Here is a 26,292-nt window from a genome sequence, read left to right as displayed (position 1 = left end):
ACACACACACATTTCGGCTCTGAAATAAGCCCGCTCACTAACTCATTGATATTTATGTATGTATTGGTTCTGAGATATTAATCTCATGAATAATTAATTCAAACAATGCAGATATCCCAACAAAGATTTAGCATTCATTGTTCGCTGAATACTCGGTAAATACATGGGAAGTATGCTTGTTATAGCCGCATTTGAAGTCGTACCCTGCAGGGAAAGCTACTGGTTGTGAACTAGAATTCTACCGGTTTGCGTTTCAGCTGAACTAGTTCACATTCTATCCTTTTTCAATGTAAGCGACTGGTATTTTTAACATTGCGATGTCCTACGAGATGTCAATTGTCAGCATTTACTAGTAGAAAGACTAGTAGCATCATACCAGTTGATGAGTAAGTCTGCCAATTCATCCCTAATGGAAATGTCCAATATGCGCAACCATGTTCAAATGCCGAATTGGAATCGCCTGAGGTCGCAGGTTGAAGTCCTGGTGCAGGGGAACATTTTTTATTTTATTAATTTTTTTTAATTCATCTTTTTTTTAATATTTTTTTTATTTATTATTTTTTAAATTTATTTATTTATTTTTTTTAGAGTTTTTATTGTAATTTTTAAATTTAATAAAAACATATTTTTGTTTAATTTCTATGGCACAAGCATTTCTTTCTATATGCATGTTTTTTTTTTGCAATGCAATTAGATTTTCAAATTTGTTATTTATTTATAAATTGAATAAATTACTTTTACTTACATGGATTTAACTTTAAAAATCTTAACCACCTCCAAGCGGCCTCGAACCTGCGATTTCAGAACCAGAACCAGTAGCCTTCACGTGACGCCACAGCCGACATTTGTAAGAAAAGCAATTAATTGCGTTTTATTTTTGGCTTTGGCAATTCAAAGGCAGATGTCGCTGAACGCTTAAGTTATTTGAAATTATCGAATTTACTAGTTAATGAACACAGGCACATACTAGTTAATGAACTAGTATTTTTTCTAACTTGTTTGGCTTTTCCCTGTAGGGTATTTATAATCGCGCTGGTTGTGTGTGCGTTTTCAAAAGCAATCCGCTGGGGACACATACTTTTACACAATAAGGTTCATTATCAATACTTTAATAACTAAGCAGCAGCGAGTAGTAGCAGTAGAAGAGGAGCGTGCCAATATCAGTGCATTGTAGTGGAAATAGGAAGATGAAAAGCAGCTTGTTAGATGAAGTGAAAATGATATGCTAGTGCCATATCACTTATATGTGTACATACATATTTATATACACAGTTGTATTTAGTTAGAAATCGTGGGCGATATACTAAAGCACAGAGACACTAAAGTGGATTTTCTTTTCTTGTTATTGCAAAATTATTATTTGCTTCGTAAGAATAGATGTCTTTCAAAGCTGTTAAAGCTTTTATTCATTCATATTTTATAAATTGGCGATATAACCGCTTAAGCGATTTTGGCCGAATTCACCCCCAGTGATTACCGTATCGTACTATTTCAGATTTGGAGTTTTTAAATCCATTGGCTGGTCAGTGGAATCACTGTTCTTTTTTTAATTCGGTACTCGCCGTCATAAATGAAGTTATTCTTCGTGTTTGGCGCTATAACCGCTTGGGTCAGATTTTTAGACAGTCATCAAAAAAAATATCTGTTCCGACGATTTTATCTCTTTTATTGGAACTCGTTATTACGTGGCGGATGCCTTACCCAGCGCACAATCAGAACCTGGGAATCTTAACATTACACTTTTTTAAAGCGACCCGCTTGCTCCAAGCCACACTACCACTTTCAGGCACACCCCATGGTGAATGAATGCTTCAGATTGCAGAGATCCGTTAAACTGAATATGTCGGAGTGGCCCACTAAAGCGTGACAGCGGTTTATCACCTTGGCAAGGGTCGAGAACGGGGAAAGGTACAAGAGTGGGAATGAAAGTTGAGATGCTGCGGTAACGATAACAAATTCTATACATATCGAAAACCATAGTGATAAAAAAATCGATTATAGATAAGAATATAGTGGAATTCATCGCTTAAAACAATAAGAATTTCGGTTTAGATAGCGACAACACTCGTTATTCATAAAATTATCGATAAATACATCAGTATCGAAATAAAGTAAAAAATGTAGTTAGATCTCTGCTTTAACCAACATAAAGAAGAATGACATTTTAGTCATTAGCGTAGCCCTTATTGCGAAAAGTATTCAAATACCTGGCCTCAGTCGCTAGCAATAATCGAACGGCCAAAATACATATCAAGAAATACAAAATCGTATATAAATTTAAGTTTAAAGGTTACCCAAAGTGACTTAAAATTTTTTTTCATTTTCTTTATCCAGTTATAATATATACTATCCTAGTATATCCAGTCCGAGAGTTAAATCTCTGCCGCACATCCGTTTACTCATTTCCCTTCATGCCACTTCAACTTTTTGACTTAATAACAACCGCGTTGCATATGTATGTTCATATATAGTAGTCATGTCTATTTATTTAATATGCTTCATTACCGACTTTATAGTAGGTCTTTGCTGGTCGCCTCTTGCTGCCTGCCAGCAGGAGCACAAGACGTGTTAACTGGCCGTGTCTGCAAAACGGCACAACGTGCCAGTATTTATTGATTATTTTTTTCAAGTCGTTGCCATCGTGCCGTTCTCATTGTTGTCGCTTTTGTCATATTCAATTAAGTTATCCTTTTTGTGCCTTATTTCTTATTTCTATTTTTCTTTTTCCCATTGCAGATTGGTAGCCACGAGGGCACTTGGGTGGTCGCTGATTACATTGCAACACCCGGCTCCAATGAGTTGAGTGTGACTAAAGGGCAACAAGTTGAGGTTGTGGAAGCACCCTCAGCCGCCGAGCCAGATTTCTGTTTAGTACGCCTAAATCCACAAAGTGACGATGCAGCCGTACAGGAAGGACTGGTGCCTGTTTCAATACTTAAACCATCGCCAAGCGCACAGAAGAACAGTTCGGCGCGCAAGGAAACAAACGATGTGATGCAGGAGCAAAGTGAGTACATAAATAGTTGACTTTTATGATGAATGAAGAGCAAATCTTATAAAGTTTTAATTTCACAATTGTGTGCTTTACTTTTTTTAGGTAACAATCGCGGCAAACCGGATCCGTTGACTTCATCAACAAAGCGACGTGGTTTTAGCGGGTAAGTTTTACTTTCGAGTGTCATACGAAAAGTTTAAAAAGTTAACTGACGTTGGTTTCTATTTGAGAAGTAAAAGCAGAAATTGAAAAGAAAAAGTGTTAAAGTTGTAGCTAAATTTTGTGTGAAAGTTCTGTGAAAAGGCAAGTTAACTAGTTTTAATTAAAGGCGAACTGCATGGGAGATTTTGTGTAGGAAAAAAGTGTAATACAAACTTAAGTACATATTTGGAATAATTATAAAAAGTATAGTGATAGTGTAAATGGTATTTAATATGAAAAAAACTTCTGAAAAATAGGTTGTTAGTAAAAGCGTTCAACAGAAATAATAGAAGATAGAACATTTGACCATAATTAAAGAGAAAGAAAAAAGATATTGAATAGTTTCAAGCATTTATATTGAAATATTTTGGAAAAAAGGTACCAATAAACGCCCAACGTAAAAATAACGTAGCGACTGGAATTTTGAAAAGCTGACATGCAACTATGTACAGTGAGGAGCAAATTGACACTTTGACACAGCAAAAGACCGTCCGCAAAAAAAATTTAAACACGCGATTTTCTGTGCTGTTCAAACTTCTACTATATTACTCTAAAATTGTTATAAAACTGCATACTCAGAAATGTTTTAGAATTTCAAATAAAAAAGTTCGAAATTTGATGAGTTTTGAAGAAATTTTCTACATTTTGTTTAAAGTTCAAAATTCCGATTTAATCAGACTTGGCTATAGCATGGACAATACTTTTATCAGAAATTGACAAAAAGTTTTAACATGAAAAACATTTTAATATTTAAAAAAAAAACATTACCATTTTGACGCTTTTGTTCCTCACTGTGTGTATAAAGCAGTCATTTTTGTGGTCAAAGAACTTTTTTATGACTCCAACGAGTTTAACACTCTTATTTTCACAATTTGATTTAAACGAAAATTATAAAAATTTCAAAAAGCATATTTCTGCATTTATCACATACATACATACGTATTTCCGATCCTTAATTTGCAAAATTTTCAAGTCTGATCATTCATATGAAGATCAGCAACCTCTCCTAAAATAGCCTACAACTGAAAAATTACAGTAACTATGCACCTACCTTTGGATGGCTTTACTTTCAAAAAATGCTTACGAAATCTAGGCTGTGGCGCTATAACAATTTAAGCGATTTTGGCCGAGTTCATACAGTAACAAGTACCTAAAACAGAAACAGGCGGCCGCTGTGGTGTAGTGGTTAGCAGTGCGCGCTACCACTCCGCAGGGCCTGGATTCAAGCCCGGTTCAACTCAACAACAAAAAATAAAAAACAAAAAAAGTTTTTTCTAACAGCGGTCGCCCCTCGGCAGGCAATGGCAAACCTCCGAGAGTATTTCTGCCATAGAATTAATATACATACATAGTAAAACTGCGTTTTTAGTTTTTCTCTCGGACGTCAGTTTTTTTTGTAAAGGACTTTCAAAAGGAAATTTTAACGATAAGATTAATTTCAAAATTTATTTAAAACAATTCTGTAAAATTAGAAAAGATAAAATTTTTTGGTGCATAATGACGAATAGGTATTGACAATGTCCTTTCGAAAATTCACACCTAAATATTCTTAAAAAATTTGCAATATTTAGTTTTTAAAAAAATTATATATCAAGGACTAATATACGCACGTGCACATCCTCGAATTTCGCCGTTTTTACTTTATTAGCTAAAAAAAAACGAATTAAAAGGGCATTTTCAATACCTATTCGTCCTTGTGAAGCAAACTTCAATTGTTTAAATTCTACAGAATTTTCTCTTTCATTTTGTTCCCATATTGCTACTCAACATTAATATAATATATAGACCGGCGCTTACACAATATGTCAGTGTTTGGCCAAACTTTTCCTCCGGTCTGTGACGTGCGCCTTGATGTTGTCACACAAAGGGGAGGGGCCTAAAGTTCTACGCCGACTCCTGTTTTTCTATTCTACATTGCACTGATTTTATTTTATTTTTTTTAATTAATTAAATCTTTGAAAAATAAAATCCTTTTAAAAATCCTAACGACAAACTATGGGCTAGCAATCAATAAAAAGTGGCCAATATTCGAAATCTTATCAGAATGGCTAAAGACTTGCTATGGGGAGTTTTTTGGGATCAGTAACTACGAATCTGAAGTTAGTTTTAAAAATTCAAAATGGCGGATCCATTATGGCGGATAATATTGTGAAAAGTAGTTGGATTGGCTTGGGCTCACTGATCACGAATTTAAAAATATGCCGACTATTTTGTGTTGGTGGCCGTGTCGGTTGCCTCGTGTTTATCGTTGTGTATTGAGTTTATTGGCTTAGTTCATTGAAAACAGTTGAGCTGAAAATGTATTTTAGTAGAAAAGAAAATTGTCTCCCATATGTTCATTTCATACAGAGCACACACTACTGAGGTTGCCGCAATGGCTGCCTCTACGGTTGTGTCGTGTATATTGAACAAGAAAAACAGGTTGGCTCAACACGTTGCTTCAACAGTTGCCCGGTGTGTAGTCAGCATTAGATTTCAAAAATTCGAAGTGTCGAATCGGATACGGCCGGCATAAAAAATACGTAACATGTAGTTTCCGAAGCCCAACAGGTGGAGGCTTAACTACGAATTAAGACTTCACTTTTTTATATCTTTGGTATTTTTTTTATATTTTGTTTCTTTTTTTATATTCACAAATTTTCCACCAATTACGAATGTAGACTTCACTGTGTTTTTTTTTTTTGTATTTTGAATTTTTTTTTTTTTAATTTTTCATTTTTTTTTTTTTGTATTTTGAATTTTTTTATTTTTTTTTTATTTTATATTTTTTTGCGAATTACGAAATTGGGCACTCGCTTTTTTCGTATTTTTGTTTACTTGTGTTTTTCTTTTTCTTATATATTTTTTTTACCAATTACGAATTTAAACTTCACTTTTTAATTTCTTTTTGTATTTTTATTTTTTATTTTTTTTTTATATACTTGTTATTTGTTTACCAATTACGAATTTAGACTTCGCTGTTGTATAATAAAATAAAAATGTGCAAAATTGAGCAAATTTATCATAAAGTACATTTAATGCAGAATAGATTTCATGTTTTTTTGGTGATATGAGATGGTACACAGGAGTACTGCTAAACGACAGCGACAAGAATTCAAAGAATTTACACCTGATTCAATAAAAGATGTCGAATTAATTTAAGCCAAAGGTTTTTTGAACTATGTTTTCCTTTTCTTTTTATTTTACTGCATTTTATTAATAAGAAACAAAAGGCAAAATTAAAATATTTATTATTCTCTGGAAAGAAAATATCAATTTTGCTTTATACCGGTTTTATAAATTTCCAATACAACTATTTTAATCAAAATCAAATTGTGACCACAATATTGAAGCAATTGCTATAATATTTTACTAACAGTTACCTTAAATACTGTATATTTTGGCTATTAGCTAAACAATTAAAATTCCAAGGTTGACTTTTGGCCGTTTTTGAATGCCTTCTGGCCATTTGTGCGACGGAGAAAAAAACGAATAACGCAGTTTTATTATCAACGCCATTGCGAGTGCCGTGTCGAATGCAAGTTGTTTTTCGAAAGTCGAGTCGTATCGAAAAGTACATTGCCTAAAAATTCGATTTGACTAGTGTATTAAAATGGAAAAACTTGACAGCACTGGATAGTTTTCGACAGTTTTCGTCATCTTACGACAATAAGCAATGCCAATGTTGTCGAGTCGTGCATTTTAGTCTAATTTACAACGTACGCAATGAGGCTGCATATTTGGCTCATAGTTTCATGTGTTTAAAATTTTTTTTGTTTTTGTGTTGCTGAATGCTTATTTACAGATACTACTTCTTGAACTAATATGGTATATTTATCGGTTGGCTATAGAAAGCTGGAAATTATTTTTTTAAGGTCGTTCATTGATGCGACTTATTCTAAGCCAACCCCTATTATATCTAACACGATTCGCGCAATAAAGTACATGTACATATGTATGCACATAAAGACGTAATATATGTATTTGAATATAAATAACCTTTGCGTAGTTATAGGACCGCAATATATGTAGGTATACAAATTAACGAAAACTCAAAAAACGTAACAAAGGGGTAAAACGTTTTACCTTTCAACTCTTCTTTGTATACATATGTACATACATACTATATACTATATGTATATTTGGTATGTTTCAAAAGTAAATAAATTTCCTTGTATGAACTTATGTATCTACAAGTACATAGAATGTTATATGTACATACATACATATATGTATGTGTCCGTCTTATCAATATCGTATTGGCGTCATGCTCTACTCAACCCCTTATCTTTCGGTTTCTTTATGTCTTTCTTACGGCAAAGCGATTGTTTTGGTTCTATGTAGGTAAATTCGAAAACCTCACATAACAATCGAATATATTTATCTCCATGTATTATTTTACTGAGCGACCGCAGTTGAGCGTCAGTTTTTGTTTGTACCCAATGCTCAAAATATGCCAGTTAACCGGGAACATTCGGTTAAATTAAAACAATGCGTAGTCTACGAACCGAGTGATTTTAATTCACATTTTGGAATAGACCTGAATAAGTTTCTTCAGTGTATTTAAGGAAGTATGTTTTTGATTCGGCATTTGTGAGATATTTATTTATATTTAAAAGTTTTATGGGGGTTTTGGAACGTAGTTCTTGATGAACAGCGCCATAGCACCCACTCTTTGACTCACTGAATAGATTTTCTTTGAACAAAACCCATTTCTAGGGGCATACCAATCTAATTCATTTAATTTGCGCATTGGGCATACAATTTTCGGTTTCAACTATACGTTTCCAACCTTCCTTGCTATCTTGCCTTGCAAAGGCAAACAATTTGACGGCTTTATCTATGTTTTTGGTGGAAAACATAAAACAGTCGATTCTAGTTATGAGGTAACCATAAAGTAAAAGAGCGGTTCTGAGTAACTATGTATGTATGTATATAAGAAGTGGTACTTTTAAGGCCAAAATACTTCACTGCCTGGTGTTTCCTCTTACTCTGCTACCACAAGCGGCTTCCGAGTTGAATACATGCAGGACTGGAGCGTCTGCGTTGATTCGAACGACATGATGACATCTCGAATCAAATTTCTCTAAAGAAGTCACAATATCTCTATCAATGAATGCCGAGGCTCCTTCTGGACATATCTGTGAAGACGCTACTTTCAAGCGTATAGCGAGAAATTAATGGACACTGTTTCCCAAGTTGAATTCCTGTTAAGCTTTGCCTTCTACTAAAGCTAAAGGTATTTTTAAAATGTTTTATGACCAAGAGATTTATTTTTTAGTACCGTTACCTGTTGAGTAACTTCTTGGTCTCAACCTCATTTTAAATTTTTATAAAAAAAAAGTTCGACATCATCTTCAAATCAGACAATCCTATCGCGAAAAATTTATGAAATAGAAATTAAGTAATGCCGAATCCAAATCTCTTAACGCTGCATCCATTTCCCAACGACTTACACTAAAATTGTTTGATACAACAGTCTAAACATAAGCTTAAAAGTGTTGCTGTAGCGCGCCCAAATTTAAGTGAACAATCCTTTGAAATTTTACAACTAAAGTGCAACCCTAAATTATCTTGTCGAATTAAGGTTACGCCTAAGCGACTTAACTAAGCAAATCAAAGCGTTACACTGCCAAAACGAATACTTTGTCTAGACTCAAGGTACTCAGCATATGTAGATGTGCATGCAAGTATACAACAACTTATGAACATCGAATTTGCAATGCCATGCTGGGAATAAAACTATTTCGCTCCTGTGAAATAGTCATCAAGCTGTTTCGACGCCAATACAAAGCAGACCACCACACACTTTGCACTGTGTCTTTTATGAGACCGCCAAACATACTACATACTTATATGTTGTGCATAAGTAAATAGTTCATATACTACATACAGTGAATATTCCTGTATTAGATTTCGAGCTACGATTTATTCCGTTTTTGTTACGCTTGAATTTATAAGCCAGCTCGATATTTTGATATAGTACATACATGTGAATGTATATACATACATACAAATCGACTCTCGAAAAACGACTTACACTCGATACGACATTCGCAATGAGGCTGATTTGATTGTAAACGTTTAGTGAACTTTAATTTTTCTTCTGAGCATTTTTGAGTACCTACAGCAGGTAGAATCGAATATTTTCGAGCGATACTTTGACCAGCGTCGAGAGTTCTCTCGGATACTTTTAATGAGTACAGGCATCGGACCAACACTATTCAAGGATCGTTGGAGATTACTCGCCAGATCTTCCGCCGCTGTTTTCAAAAACTTCCTGTATTAAATAACGTTACATTTTGATCGATCTTCTTTGGTACCCGTCGAACACGCGAAAAGTGCAGAAAATATGTATGTATGTAGTCCTCACGAAGGCCCCAAAACTTGCAAATCTTTTTTCAACATCGTCCATATTTCTGTGCTACATATGTGTAAGGACGAGAGAGGGCTCTGCTTTTCAATTGCCAGGCAGACGTTAATGGTAGTATTGATGCTGGATTCCAGTTAGGCAAAGTGCTTCACTACCCCTAAATTATAACAGCCAACAGTGACGTGCGTGCAAATACCCAAGGGCTTTTTCTGTGTTGTCAGAAGGTACTTGTCTTGTTTTTATCCACTGCTAGATGAACCTCTTTTGTCTCCACCAAGTTGAAAATTATGGCGCTCATTGTCCTTGTGTTAAGGACAATGCTGTCAACGCCATCTGCATTCGACAGCAGCATCGTCTTTTCTTTTATATAATACCACTGAAATTCAGTTGTGCTGTCTGTTACGTCTTACGCTTTCCAACATCGAATTTAAGAAATCGCACGAAACTGAGGAGCGCCCCACAGTAAACAACGTCAAGAATGTTTTCAGAAATGCCTGATAAAGACGAAACAATAACAACTAAAAAATTTTAATCAAAGTGTATGGCGGGACGAGGTTTGGTTTGGAAAATTACCGAGCACAATAATATTTAAACTTGTATATTTGAAACTGAATCTCAATGCTTATTTTGTCGGTGTTATGTGATTTATGCAACAATTACTAAAATACCATTTTGGTCTTATTTGCTTGGGTATATTCTTTTTAATGAATATAAATTTTTGGGATTTTAGTAAACTAGGACTGAGTATTTCATGTTAAAGTAAAACGATGTTAACTTAAATTTATTTTTAGCAATTTATTAATTTCATTAGACCCGCAAACTCGTTATCCGCCACTATTCGATAAAGTTTGTATCTCAGTTTATTTGCCACTCCTCTTAGACTTTAAACAACATAATTTTAGCTGCTGGAAAGTGCAGGTTTTGATAATTTTTTTTTCTGGCCTACTGGGAATTTCATTTTCCTCGAGTAATTCATTTGCATTTTATCTCGACCGAGACAAATTCTTATATTTTCGTTTTCAACAGAGAAAGCTTGATTCATTACCTTTCCAATGGTATCCCATTTCTGTAAATAGAGTAAGAAATATTGAACTTATAACGGAATTTCTTTGACCCAACTTGACTTTTTTATCGATATTTTCCACGCCCACAATTAAAAAAAAAATATATTTATTTTTCAGTCCATTTCTGTCAGTTTATAACTCCTTGTTATAGGGAAATTCTAAATATCAATTTTGGGCATTTTAGCCTTTGTAGTTAGTTAAATATTTCAGTTTTTGCATTTTTTAAAATTGCAGTTATATAATAGGGTGGCATGACAGTAACTATAAATTACCAATTTTTTGTAAAAAGCTTCGCCTATCTTATAACGTACCTTGTTCATTAATCTATCTTCAATAGATTTCGAATTACAGAATTAAAAGCAGCTAGATGGGTCAAATCTTACACTGTGCGCCCTGTGTAAAACCTTAGTCTCGAACGACGCGGAAAGGTCCTTTCCAATTTAGACGTGCCTTAAAGTTCTACCTAACTTCATCCTAAGGAATCCCAAATCTAGATCCAGCTTCCCTCCAAAGGCTTTGAAATCGTTAAAAAGGTGGTGGATGTCTATTGATTTATCTAGGGTCTAGGATAAGGCGAAATCGGTTATCTGGCAGTAATTGGCAGCCTTGTGGATTGGGCAGAGTACACTGAAACTCCAATCTTTGGTTCTATTCGTAAGACTAAAATGCACTTAACAATCGGTACATGCGCCCGACCAGCTCTTCGCCGCTGACTTTGAACAGCTTAGCCGGTATACCATCTGCTCCAGGGTGTTTTTGTTTTTAAGCTGCATTTTTTCTTACCTCATCTTGTTCGAAAGGAGAGACGTGAGCTTCGTCCCTATAAATTTAACAGTTCTTCTTCGTCAAATTCACCACTTGTGTCGCTATACAAAAGCCTTGATATTTAAGTATTCCCACCATATCTCAAGTGTGCTCTGGACGTCTTTTATCAGGATTACATCTTCATCTTTGCATTCCTACCCGCATTCAATACATTCTTTCATATTTAGTAAAAATTTTATAACTCGAAATTTTCCATAAGTGGAACCACTTTCTTGCGCTTATTGGCAATTCGAGTTATGGAGGTTTTACTGTATTTTGTTTTAAACATTTTCTATACACACGACACGATTCGCCGTACCTCTTGCTGCGGTTCTTTTCTCCTGAATGTCGCAAACAGCAAGCACGAAGAAACAAAAACAAAAACCAACACAATGACAATCGCAATAATAATAATATTGTAATATGAGCATAAATAGTAACGAATTACACATTTCTTAGCTCTTCTTAGTGCTGAATTATTCGCCATTCTTGTTGTAGTAGACACAATATATATGCGTATTAAAAGTACTTTAGATTGACGTAGACGAGACACCAACGCCGCCCAAAGACTTTGTAGTTGTTTTCTTCACCGATATCGTTGGCGCATTGGACACAGTTACTTCTATCGTTGGAAAATCAGTTGGTCGCTCTCATTTCGCGCGATAGAACGCTTAAGTGAAAAATACCGCTTGAATACTTTCTTCTTGCAAGCATTAAGTATTGGGTGATTGGTGGCTTTGTGTTGAGCAGAAAAATATTACTCATACGCTCGAGTGTACAGTGAGGTCGAACATATATACATACATATATACACCTAAAGAAGTGCACATAAATTTGTATTAAAATATTCGTATAATTATATTAAATTTAATCCAAGCATACGCGCATACATTCATATGTAGTCCGGACAACATTTGTATTTAACGGTCGAGTTGAAAGTATATCACGCGTTCGCTTCACGAGCTATTGCCTACGTTGAGGCTAACGAGTGGTTCGGTTGCACCGCATCCATTGCATACGTCTACATCATTCGCACCGATTCAATTTGTCAATGAATAATATTTTACGTGCCTTTAAATCTGTGGATCCCATCATGTCCAAGTCGCTGAGCTGTGACCATTCCGAGCACTTTTTATGTTTTTGCTGTGCAGATGCAGCAGTTGCCGCTGCAGAAGCAGAGCCGCTGAGTCGCAAGGAGAAGTACAAATCCTGGTACGGAAGCGTAATTACGCAAATGAATTGATTATAATTATTAAATATCAAAAAAATATGTTCGCACATATTTATACTCTACCATAAATTTGTTAATTTATTGAATTGTGCCGCTGATTTTTATTGAATCATGCGAAAGTTAAAGCGCAAAAACAAAAAAAGTACAAACAAAACAAATGATACCGTTTGCTATCAGTAAAACCAATTGTGTGATTCACATTGCGGGCCATGGATACGCGCCCATTTACTTAAATTGCTGAACTTTTTTTTATCTTGCACACAATGCCCATTTTGTTTGTGTGGCTATTACTTTTATTTCATTGAATTTAATTTATTTTCGTTCTTATGTTGTTGTTGTTATTTTGTGATAAGCAAACGAAGAAGGAGGTAAACGTATTGGCTGGTATGCACCCATGTACATACACACATACATAGTATGTAAATACATACATTCTTGTGATTACGACAAACTTTTTCTAGAATTCGCATATTTGGGAAATTTTAATTTAAAGCGATAGCGAAAGCTAAAACGCTAAATTAGGAAACATGTATGTACATAAGGTTGGTCCTTAAATGTAGGAAGGAAATGTTTTACATCAGATTTGCCAAGCCTCAACCCCCGCGACGTCAATGCTACTATAGTCGAAGATATCACATCTACATTTTGGTACCGATTGGAGTCGCTTAAGGCGTGTCACCAGGGATTAAAGTTCAGATTACCCTATGAAGACGCCTTAACCGACTCCAATCGGAGTCAAAATTTATATGTGATATTTTCGTCTTTAGTAGTATCGACTTTGGGTATTAAATGCGAAAAAATTTGATTTTTTGAGTTTCCATAGAGGTATCTGACCTTTGACCTCTTTGCGACACGCCTTAACCGACCCCCATCGGAACCAAAATCGATATGTGACATCTTCGACTATGGTTGGTATCGGTTTTGGATATTTGATGAAAAAAAAATTAATTTTAATTTTTTTAGTCTCCATAGAGGATTTTGAACTTTGCCCCCTGTGCGACACGCCTTAACCTAACCATCTCCAATCGGGACCAAAATTAATATGCGAAATCTGTGACCGTGATATTACCGATTGAGGGGATGATACTGAAAAAAATCGTTCATTTGATATGTACCACCCTAATGTACAAATAGTCACGTGAAAAATAATAATGACGTGATATATTTACCGGTTTTGGCTATTCTTCATTTTATTGTTTAATGGTTATTACTTTTTTTTTATAAAAATACAGTTCATTATCTAACAAAAACCAGTAAACAAACAAAAGAAAAATAGCCGAAACTGGTCAAAATGTCTAGTCCCTATTATTTTTCACATGACTGTATACAGTGGTGGAAAAATAAATAGGGACGAGCCATTTTAGCAAATTTTGCGTATTTTTTTTTTTTGTTATTTACTTAATATTTATTATCTAACAAAAACCATATAAATTTATATTTAAAATTTTGTGCAAAAATTATAAAAATTGTGCAAAGTTGCATCTAAATTTTCAACTTTTTAATCAGAATGTTTCGAAGTTTTATAGCCCATTAAATTCTAGTACCTCTACTGCATGAATTATGAAGGAGATGAATAAAAAAGATTTAACTGTGAAACTTTCATGGTGAAAAGCTCTTTTGAGAAAAAGTACTTGTATACCTTGCTCGCGCGCTGTTCAATAGTCGCTATGGGCGCCTATGGGACACCTGACGCATCCTGTATTTTCTTCTTGATAAATAGCTAACAAACAGTCGAAATTTACACATATTTTTTTTTAATTTATTGGCGAATTTTTATACACTTTATTTAGTTTTTATATATACATTTTAGCAGTAGAATTCAAGGACTTTTTGAAAAATAGTTGTTATATTTAATTCTTACAAGACCACCAGAAAAACAAAACACCGAAATAAATTATCGGATTCACCCGCATATTTTATAAGACTTAGAAAATTTACCAAAATTACCTCAAAATTAATGGCGTTTTCTTTTGCAAGGAGAGGACAATGAAAAGGCAAATGTTTTTATAAAAGAGAAAACGCCATAATTGTCATTATTATAGGGAAGACCAAAAAAAAAGCTTAAAAAAAATTAATAAAATAGTTTTTTTTAGTAATTTATTAGTCCACCTCTATAACTAAGAATGTCAGGTAAACAGTTTGGCGCAGAATTAAAGTAAATATTTACGATGGATTTCTGAGGATATTGAATCCCAAGTTTCCACGATAAAGAGCTTCAACGCCGAAAAGGTTTTAAACTTGCAAAATTTTCGTAAAGTTTTTGGATCATTCATCTCTAGGGACCATCTATGGGGCGAACATCAGGTAATGTTAGTTCAATGTGACCAAGCCTTTGTTGATTCCCTGCAAAATATTTTCAATCTAAAACTTTCTTATACAGCTCCTTCCCTACTACAGATATGTTCCTCCTTAGATATGCAGTATGAAAAATTCCGTTTGTATAAGAGGTGCCACGCCCCCTTGTCTAATCGAGATAAAAGCTAACCTATGTTTTAAGTTGTGCTTGAATTTGCAGAATTTTATGATAAACGAATGAGCAGTTAAAGCGTGAAAGCGTTACAAACTTTCGAATTTATAATATTAAGTAAGGATTTCATAGTTTTTTCTACAACATCGATATGTACATACATACATACGTACATATGTGTATCTGAATTATAAAGTATTATATATTTTTTTTTTGTATTGCAAATTCTTCAATTTACAGGTTTTAGATGATTGACTTATATTAAACCACTTGAAGTAATTAGTAAATGCCACTAGCTATGCCGACTTTACTATTATTAGATTATTTATTAGATTTGAATACATACTTTCACTACAGAAAACAAATTCTATTGTCTTCACTAAGACGGGTTAAGAAAGTACAAACTAGATATAAACATACCGTACATATTATAGGAGAATATTTAATAAATTGGATATAATTTATTTCTTTTTCATGAACAGTAATTGCAATTTGGGTTAAATGCGCCTTGATAAATTTCACTGTACACAAAGGAAAATTTCAGCATTATTAATAAACATGCTTAACTCGCGATTCAATGAAAATGTCTTAATAAAAATATCTGAAATTAATAATTTATTGACACACTTCTCTTTTATATACCATTACCATTGCCTGCCTACTGATGTTGCATACCAACTACATACAAAAAAATAGTATCTCCCTGCCATGCTTTGCGCGACCCAAAGCGCAGTGTCTCAACACTCGCCTACATACATACATACATACATATATAGGTATCTACTAAATTAACATGTGAACTGTTGCCGTTTAGCCAAACAAAACACATCCTTATTTACTTAAGTTTCAAGTCGTAGAACGCCACAATGACCGCGTTGTTCGACACTTCACTAATGAGTCGCCAAATAATATGACCAACCAAGGCGACGACCTCAAACTGTACGCATCATGTAAACAAGTGTAAATATATGTACATAGCATACACGTGTAGCAAATATGTAAATATGTATGTATGTACATATGTATATAATGAACTACAAACATATAAAACTCCTACGCATTAGCATAGGGAGTATCCGGTTATAAGGACAGCGCACAGTTACATGAAAGAGTTGGAGCGAAGCAGGAACGGAAATTGTGTTGGTGTTGCAATGATAAACAGTTGTATTCTGCTACCAACATTTTAGCTAAGTAAAGATAAATAAGCAAATTTTTGGGGACCGTGCGAGAAAATTTAGTAGTATAAATCCACTTTTTTAGAATTTTGATTGGCAATAGCAAAAATATGGTTAATTATGCTCTAAGAAAATCTGCGTGAAAGATGAAAGTTCAATGTTCCCAAAAAATAAAAATTAATAAACAAATTAATTAACACATTTTTTTACTAAAATTGCAATTATCTTCGAACGTATTAGTCCTACATAATTTGGTATATGGACCATTTTTCTAGAGAATCGGAATAAGCTAAGAAAAGTTTTTTTGTTACCACTTGAACTTTGATGGACTTGGGCGAGCCTAAGATATTGACCAAAAATTTTAATCTTAGACACAGATTTTTTTAGAGCATAATGAACCATATTTTTGCTATTACCAAGCAACATTCTAAAAAAGCGGATTTTTGGCCCGCGCTAATAGGTATGCGTGCAGTCGACTGCAGTATCCAGACCTTAGTTCCGCTAGAGTTACGCGGGTCTCTCGCAGCGATAGAGTCTCTGAAGGTGCAAATGTATACATATGGGAAGATTCACGTCAACCGGCCTGGTGCCCTGCCCAAAATTCTTGTAAACTAATACCCTTTCAAATAAAAAGTGGCGAATTAAAAAAATTAAAAATGGCGTCTTTACTGCACGCCTTGGAAGACGCTCCTTTCGCGAAGAAGCGAATTTCTTTCTGCAAATGATGACAGAAAGCTAGATCATGATTTATTCTATAGTTTTTGGGGTCACTGATTACGAATCTGAAATCCCCTTTTTATACTTCAAAATGGCGTTCCTGGGATATCGGGGCCGCTGATTACGAATCTGAAATCCCCTTTTTTAATTAAAAATTGCGCAACTCAAAATTAAAATCGATTGGATTCGCCTAATGATTTTGAATCTGAAATTAGATATAAGAAATTCAAAATGGCGGATACATATTGAACCTACCATTCTCACGGAAGAGTTAAAATCGAACGTACGTACATATGTACATGGCGTATACGTTACCCAGACGAAATGCGAATGTTACTCATACGCCATGTACGTACATACGTTCGATTTTAACTTTTCCGGTTGACCAACGTGAAAATTCCAAGAAGTTGATTTTCATATGCGTTTTTCGACCACCCTAATGTACATACGTGAATGTCTATTTTCAACTCAGCATTTCAGTAATTTCACCATGAATGCAAACATTTCCCTGCTGGGTATGCTAATTTGTTATTAGTGACAAACTTAGTGTTGGCGTGGCTTTTGGAAATGTCATCAAGATTGGGGGCGGTAGTTGGGTTGAGAGAATGTTGCTGCCGACAGTGAGACGGTGCGGCCAGCCATCCCATTCCGATCGTCATTTCCATATTTTTTATGACTTCCTTCTTTCCTTCCGTTTAATTGTGCGCACACACAATAATGATTGAACGAGTGGGTGAGCAGTTTGTTGATGTGCGGCCCCTGCATAGATATGTATGTACATATACTATATTTGTATGTATGTATGTATTTTTATGAATATCAATATTTACAATGTGCGGACGAGCGTCTGAGCATGTAACCGCGGGACATACACTTGACCATGTGGCAACTTTATGATATGATGACGGTCATGAGACTTGGAAGTTATGTGTTGCCGCCAATTTTTGTAAGAAATTTTATGCAAAAATATATATGCAAAATTTTCTAAATTTTTTTTTCTGCTCTCTTTTATTCTTTCGTTGGACATACATATATGTACATATGTATGTATGTATATGTACATATGAATTAACAAAATTTGGCTTTGTATGCAAAAATGTATGTATATGTACGTGGCTATCATATTACAAAGTATATATAAGTCACCACCAGATAACATGGAAATTAACAAAACGGCATTTGCCCTCTGAAGGTCAAACTTTTTAGACGATAAGTGGTTTGTTGGTTACACCTCTAGAATATGAGGGTTTAAGAAAAGGTTTTTCAAGTCAATTGACTCAGCGATTAATGCTGTTCGTTTTTTTTATTTTTGTAAAAGGAATATGAGGTTAGGTTTGTAGGTGTTCTATCTAACCTATATAGCTTCCTTTTAGGCTCCATACAATTAAAAAAAACCTTTTATTGTAATACTTTTAAATTTCTTACTAAACATTTCTTCTTTTTTTATTGTACTTTTCAGGCCAAAATGGTTTCCACTACGAAAACATTCACAAAACAAGAACGAGAAGACACCAGCCGATAAAATACTTACAAAGAAATCCTCAGAAAAGAGCTTAAGAGTGAGTATTAAAATAAGATTCAATTATAATTTCTGTATTATACAGAAGAAGATCGTAAATCGGATTTTTTCGTTTTCCACGAGAGCAATGTTAAGATTAAAATAACATTTTATAAAATTCGGGTAGGGAGCTGTTAAAACTGAACAAGCCACATCTCTCGTTACTGGTGGGAGCTCTAACTAGTCATAGTCCAAACGGAACTCAAGCAGTAAAGCATAACATCACGCCAAGCTCTGCTAGAGCAGCTGTATCGAGAATAATAGGGTGTAATCATCTGAATATCTGCTAAGCTTTCCAGCTTAAGCGAGCTTAAGATTTCAACACCTTGTATCTCACTTCTTTTTACAACCGCGGAGCTTTCGAGAAAAGAGAACTTTGTTTAGAGCACGGAGCGTTTTTCTACCATAAGCAACTATCCCTTCCATTTTTCTCCCTTCTCCTTTTCCGCTCTGTTTTGCATCTTCTCCCGCTGTTAACCAAAAAGTATTAGCCTTTCAATTTCCTTCATTGACAGGTACTACAATTTTTTTTTTTTTTTTGTTGAGAATTCTCTAAAAAAGGAATATACTATTTTAAATATTATTAATTATTCTCTATAATTAATTTACTGATTTCATGGAATAGTTAATTAATTTCAAATTTTTTTTTTTGCAATTTGTCACTGCTTTATGAGCTAATTGTAAGAAGTGTTTTATTAAAAAATAATTAGTTGACTGACCTCTTTGCCATTATTGATGATTGTAAACAAACCTTCGTTTATTCTACCCTTGAAGGTTATTTGCCTCAAAGTATCTACGAGTATAAGTAAAAATATGTACATGCATACATATATCAACATTACTCACAAGTTTTCTTAATTCTCTTCTACATTATTTGTTCTTAGCATAACCTAATTTCATTATTTGTAATTTTTTTTTTCTTAGTTGACACAAAAACAAACCGAGCAGGATGAGAAGAACCTTGTAACTTCGGCCACAGCAGGCAGTCGAAGCCACTATGGCACATCGGCGGCGTCATCACAGGCCAATGCCGCACAAGCCGATTATGAGGCCGAGGAAGAAGCTGGTTTAGAACTACCACCACCGATGAAACCTTTACAGGAGCCACACTTAATGGCAAACGGTCCGCCAGTATTTGCCAAGGATCTCAAAGAGAATTCCAAAAACTTGGTAAGTCAACTAGTAAATAAACTTAAACGTGACCTTTCCGAGCGATTATGATTTAGCGCCGTTGACCATGAATAATGGCAACGTACTTATTGTCCTTGCGGTTGGTGATGGCGTTTATCTTTGTTTGAATGTATGCACATTTGTTGTTTTAACTTAATGTGCTTTGGACCTTTTGTCATGCAAAAGAGCGAGCTTTTATGATTGGTAGTAAATTTAATGTGCCATTATTGCGCATAATACTTTGCTTATGGCGCCTATGTTTCATACATACATACACACGTTTTGTTTGGGGAACTTAAGAGGTCATTGGCATAATGCGTATGTACGCAAACACTTCATAGTTGGGCCGCAGAAGGACATTGATTTAAATTTTAAGTTGTAAATAGTTGGCATATAAATGTTGTTTTTTTTTTTTAAATGCCATTTGCCTCTAAACTTCTGATATCCTGACTACTCAAAATAAAGTTAATACGGTGTTCGCGAGAAGCAACTTTTAGTTGAAAGCAACAATCGCCCGGTGTGAACGGCCTTTCAACTAATCGCTTCCAATGAAGTTGGGGGAACTGCCAACTTTTAATTCAACTAATCGCTTCTAAGAGAGTTTAATAAAAAAAAGATGACCGCGAAGAAAGAGGCAGAAAAAAAACTTCAGCAAAGAAAGACTCTTAACATAGTTGACGGCGAAGAAAGACGCGTTAAAATATTTGAAGGCGAAGAAAGACCCGTTTACTTATTTTTTTGGGTGTAACAGTATGTAAGTAAACTAGTGAACCCGCATGGCGTTAAAACGCCCAAAATTGAATTTCAAAAACTTTAAAAATATACCCATCTTTTAATAATTCATCCAACTTACTGAATAATTTGAATGTAACTTTTTAAACACGTAGCCAATTTCTTCAAACATTTTTACGCTATTTTTATATTTCATATACTTATTGAATTAGTTAATTAAGTTAGGCCTTTCAAACAGGTGGCAGCCCTCTTCAAAAGTATTTTCAAGCTTAATCATCGTTAACCCTCCTTCGCCGGACACTGCGATACATATTTTAATTAATTGATGAATTAATTGGAATTTTAATTTTCAAACATGTGGCAACCCCGCTAAATACAGTTCAGAAATAAAAAATTTTCAACCCCCCTTCGATTGACACCCATATTTTGATGATTCATTTAACTTATAAAATAGTTTGAATTTACATATTTTAATTAACTGACGAATTAATTGGATTATTAATTTTCAAACATGTGGCAACCCCGCTAAATACAGTTCAGAAATAAATATTTTTCAACCCCCCTTCGATTGACACCCATATTTTGATAAGTCATTTAACTTATAAAATAATTTGAATTTAATTTTTAAACAGATGGCAACCCTCTTCCAACACCTTAAAAATATTCAATATTTCTTATCACTCCTTCGTTTGATATTTCGTATAACTTGTGCATAAGTAAACTAAATTCGACATTTCAAGCAGGTCGCAACCCTCTTCAAAATATTTTCAAACTACTTCTTTCTGAAACCCCTTTCGTTTGGCACCCACATGGTGATACATATTTCTCTTACCTAATATGATTTTTGAACAGGTGGCAACCCTCCTATAGTTATGTTAAAAAACAAAGCTTTTCAAAACCATTTCGATTGATACCCATTTTGCAATAATTGATTTATTTTTTTTTTTTTAATAATTTGCATGTAGATAAGTTTTTAAAAGGTGGCAACTCTTTTCAAAAAAATAAATTCTTATTGCACATCTACAACCCGAGCCCGTTAATTTGACACCTCACTTATGAAAATCGAACGAACGGTGCAGATCTTTTATGCGGAACAAAAAATGCCTTCGCGTATTATATTTGTATGTATATAGATTCCCCAAAGAGTTTTTAGGGAATGATGCTGAAGGGACAGTCTTCGGCCAGTAAGAAATCTATGTTTACGCGTCTATCTTCGCCGAAGTTTTCCTTAAGTTTCGTAAAATTTTTTTACACGTCTTTTTTACGCCGTCAAAACACTAGCGCGCCTTTATTCGTGTGTAGTGACGATATGGATCAAAATGTTACTCATACGCACTGTACCAGCGTATGCATTTTGCGTAATTTCCACTCATTTGCAATGAATTTCCAAGAAACCACTTCATTATCACTCTAAGTGAAGTCCAAATAAAGTATTTCGTGGAAGTGGTTTACAAGAACTTTATTCTTATCACAATTCGTATGTAGTCGTAATTGTGAATTAAGTTTTGTAATATGTAAGTACGTAGCGTAATTTAGTATAGGCAAATACTCGTATGAAATACGGTTATTCCCCTAAGTTAAATTTGTTTTAAAAATTACTTTATATGTAGAAATTTAAATACTTACGTACACACATGTATATACATATGTATATTTATAAATTAGATTAGTAGTTATTGACTTTATATTCCCAGCGCGAATATATTATTCGCTTGGGTTTCCTTAAGCTTCAGTGATTTTATTACCAATATTTAAGTACTAGCCGCCGCCAAATGACGAGTCAAGTTCTTCATGCTCCACAAGTTGTTGCGTGTTTATTGCTAATAAAGTATTTAATATTGTTTTTGAAGCATGAAAAATTCGCACGCATAAAAGCTTAGTAAAAATGGCTACAAAATTCAACGCTTCAATGCACACATGCGTTGATACATAAGATTGTATAAACAAATATGTACAATATACACACCTTCGCATATTTTTTTAGTAAACAAAGAAATTGGTCTCACTTAAAAAACAATAAAAAGGTACTTAATATACATATATTGCTTGTGACTAAAATGTAGTAAAAAATGTAAATCGGTCTCCAATTTCTTTGTCTAAAAGAATGTCATTGTATCTTTTTTGAATATTTACTGTTTGGAAATATTTGTTCGCTTTGGTAGAGGTCTTTAAGTTATTATGTAGATATTTATGTGTATTAGGGTGGTCCAAAATAAGTAAAGTGGGCATTTTAATGCTCTCACCCCCTGCGATTGTTCTATGTCGAAAAGCTATACAACTATTTTTTTTTTTAATTTTGAAATCAAAAAATATTTAGAGATCACTGAAAGCGCTCAAAGTTTTCCATGTATATTATAAAGGAAAAAATAACTTTTCCTAGAAATGGTATAGAATTCCTGAATTCAATATTTTTCGATCGGAAAACGCTGGTTCTCTTATGGGGACTTAACAATACCCTATTGCTTATTTAACTATTTTGTAATACTAAGACTTTTTATGTAATACTAAAGAATTTTTATGCATTGCATTTTCTGACATTTTCGAGTCGAAAAGGATTCACATTCTGTGTTAACAATGTCTTTTTTTGACAGCACGCCTGCCGATTCCCACAACCCTTAGGCGCGTGGTTTCGACACTAAAATAAACTTGATGAAATGTTTACGTTTCTGTCAGCATTGAAAGGCACTTCTAACGCGTTGGTTCACAGCCATTCGTCGCAACAATTTTCCAGTTCCCATTCGCGCTATGCATAAAAATATTTCTCTTATAGCAACGGGTCAACCTTCGATTGCCATTCTGGAACAAGTGCCAGTGGTTCACCTTATATTTACGCCAATTAAGCGTCAAATTAGTTTACCAAACCTACTTTCTCACAATTTTATTTGTTTACATTTTAATTATGTTGTATTTTTTTTTGTTGCGCTTTGTCTGTCGTAGGCGTTTACGCGCATACCACGCCCAGTAAAAAAAAAAATGTCAATACACTCAAAAGCGCACACATCTCCCAGCAGTAACAAGGCGGCCAATTTTCTGAAAAGAACCAGTACTTAACCGGTTAAAATTTTATGTCAAAGATCTAGTAGGAGTGGGAACTTGTGTGGCTGCCCATTGAAAGCTTGGTTAAATAGCTTGAGAAATAATAGGTTTAATAAAGGCACTTTCAGCAAAGTAGATGAATCTGATTTTTGATCGGTTTTTTTACACAGATAAATAAATGACATACGTAAAACTTTGGCCAAATTGAGTTAATGCGTTTTTGAAAAAATTGTATTCCAATTCAAAATCAAAAAAAAAATTTTTAAAATCAACCGGCATTTTTAGCCATTTGAAGCTTGTACTTTGCTTGTACTAGGATTCAATGGGCTACAAAACTGCATACTCAGAATCTTTCTAGGAATCTAATTAAAAAAACTAGAAATTTTTACAAAAGTTTATTGATTTTTTTAATAATTCACAAAGTTTGAAGCTTGAATTTACAGGGATTTTGTTAAAGAATGAACTATATTTTTTATAAAAAAATAACCAAAATTAAATAACAACAAAAATAATATGTTAAAACCTGTCAAAATTTGGCGCGGCTATAATTATTTCGACCACTGCATACTAGGGCATTGTATTATTCGCTTTTTTCCAAAACCGGTTCCTGATTTTGAGACTAAGAAAAACCGGATAAACCGCAGACATGACAAAAAATTACTATAAATTTATTAACAGTAAAGATAGCTTTTATTTAGAAAATACAAAAAAAAAAGCAAAATAAGTTCAAAGCTTTTTTTAGATCAAAGGTAAAACAAACAAACCAAAAAAAAAAACTAGTGAAAAAATCACGTCTGTTATTTTAAGTTTTTAAAATCGCCGTACATTCATTGTTTGAAATCAAATATGATCCTGTTATCCTGTTATAATCCTTTTCATCCTCAAATAACCAAGGATATAAATTTAAAACTACTCAGGGGTTTCCCTTACACTAGCAAAAGCCTTGAAAACTTCAACAAAGATTTGTATGAAATGAAACCAACCGGGTTGTTCGATAAAAAAAAAAATCCGGTTTGTTCGGTATTCGAAAAATCAAGATATAAAAAAAAACCGGTTTGTAAAAAAAACAAGTCAATCACCTTAGTATATACCTACATATGTATGTCTGTTTCTAGTGTCCATGAACATACATAAATATTTGTAAATATGTATTTTGCAAAAAAAAAGATATACCATTATAGACTGCTTTTTGCATATTTTCACACCAACCAAACACAACACGTCATTGTCTAAACAAACCTTCACTTTAAAAGCCCACTAAAACTTAAACAGCATAAAAAATTGCAACCAAAAACGAAGAAAACAAAAATAAGGCGAAACCCCACGAAAAATTTCTATTTCGAAGAAAATTTTCAAAGCATGCGATTTTTGTTTGCAAATAAACAATACAGTAAGTCCTCTTAAGACAGATCTGACACCAAGATTTTATATATGTACGTAAAAATAATACGAGGCAGACTACACTTTAGTGCTATGCTTGCGTGGAGAGGAAAATACAGTCCGCACGTTGTTTATAGAAATAACAACAAATAATTATGGGAAAATTTTCCTCAGCCGCTACGTAGCGCAAAAACCGCAACAACCAATTCTTTTAGGCTGATTAGTGAAAAGCATCTAGCTTATAAGTATGTATTATTATATTAGTGGAGATGGACAGGTATGCCTTCGAGTGAGTAATTCCTTCTAAACATTTTGTTATATTGTTAATGAGATACTATTTGCGTACTTGGTGGTCATATTTGTAGACATAGTCATTTATTTATTTACCTTTGTATATAGTATGTATGCGTGTGTGTACGAAATATATGCAAATATAAAACCGCCTTCTTATTTGCCTAATATTTAGCTTGATTTTACTCTGTGGTCACACTCTCACGCTACTTGAATCGGCTTCAACCGATCGTCGCCCGAATGAGGGTGAGCAACAAGCCAATTTTTCGCAATACAATTCAGTTTGAATTTGTCTTTCCGCCACAACGCTTTTGGTGGCATTTAGTTATTTATTCCTGTTTAAAAATATCAACAACAAACGGTTGCATACGATTTCGCGCGTGTTGTTGAGAAGTGAAACCAAATTAATATTAATAAAAAAATATAAAAAAATTAACGTTTTGAAAAAGTATTCTTTTAAACATTTTTCACAAATTTAAGATGTGTGCGAATATGGCTAAATTGTGTACTACATACATACATATATAGTTATTAATAACATTAAAAAAAGGCGGTGAACTCAGTAGGTGTGTAATATCTTTGAATTTAACAAAAAATAATGAAATGTAATTTTCATTGTGTGTCTAAATGCGATTCTTGCTTGACATGATAACACTGAGCGTACAGTTTTTATACCCTGAAAGTATCAATTGGTGCTGCATATAAAACGCAAATCAATAGATCCTTTTTACCGTAGATTGGCATTGAGAAGCATAGCAAATAACAGTACATTGTGGGTTGTTTTGGTCTAACAAATTCAATATTTGGGTAGTTTATTTTGATTTAATTTTTTTTATACATACCCATATATAACCCTTCTGGCAACACTATGTCATTTTTTCTCGCATACCACATATGGAGAAAGCGGACCAAATGAGAACCACGCTTCCAGAAAAAATTATCAATTGATAAAAAATAACCAACTTGCAGTTAGCTTTTTTGCGGGATTTCGTTAATTGTTTTTTCAATTAGCTGCAACAAACTAACTTAAAGTGAGTTGTAAAGTCTAGCAGGAGTCTTGCAGATGTCGGAATTTGGTTTTCTTTAAACTAGGTTCTGTTTAAATATGTAGGTATACTC

The 26,292-nt window shown here is 33.9% G+C and overlaps 2 protein-coding genes across 3 annotated transcripts in view; both read left to right on the top strand.

Annotated features, from left to right (window-relative positions):
• The window catches only part of LOC118747680 (hippocampus abundant transcript 1 protein), a 142,910-nt gene that overhangs the window by 48,722 nt on the left and 67,896 nt on the right, over nt 1-26,292 (top strand). The window lies entirely within an intron of this gene.
• Nucleotides 1-26,292, top strand: part of LOC118747679 (triple functional domain protein) — a 183,585-nt gene that overhangs the window by 146,640 nt on the left and 10,653 nt on the right. The window contains exons 10-13 of the mRNA XM_036481744.1: nt 2,737-3,007; nt 3,098-3,158; nt 18,466-18,565; nt 19,489-19,734. Of these exons, the coding sequence (XP_036337637.1) occupies nt 2,737-3,007; nt 3,098-3,158; nt 18,466-18,565; nt 19,489-19,734 (678 nt within the window). The remainder of the gene's footprint in view (nt 1-2,736; nt 3,008-3,097; nt 3,159-18,465; nt 18,566-19,488; nt 19,735-26,292) is intronic.

This window comes from Rhagoletis pomonella, unplaced genomic scaffold (genome assembly GCF_013731165.1).
Source record: "Rhagoletis pomonella isolate Grant_MI unplaced genomic scaffold, Rhpom_1.0 Rhpom_scaffold_00012, whole genome shotgun sequence".
Taxonomy (NCBI): Eukaryota; Metazoa; Arthropoda; class Insecta; order Diptera; family Tephritidae; genus Rhagoletis; species Rhagoletis pomonella.
Note: the sequence above shows the minus strand (reverse complement) of the source record. Positions and strands in the feature narration are given on the sequence as shown.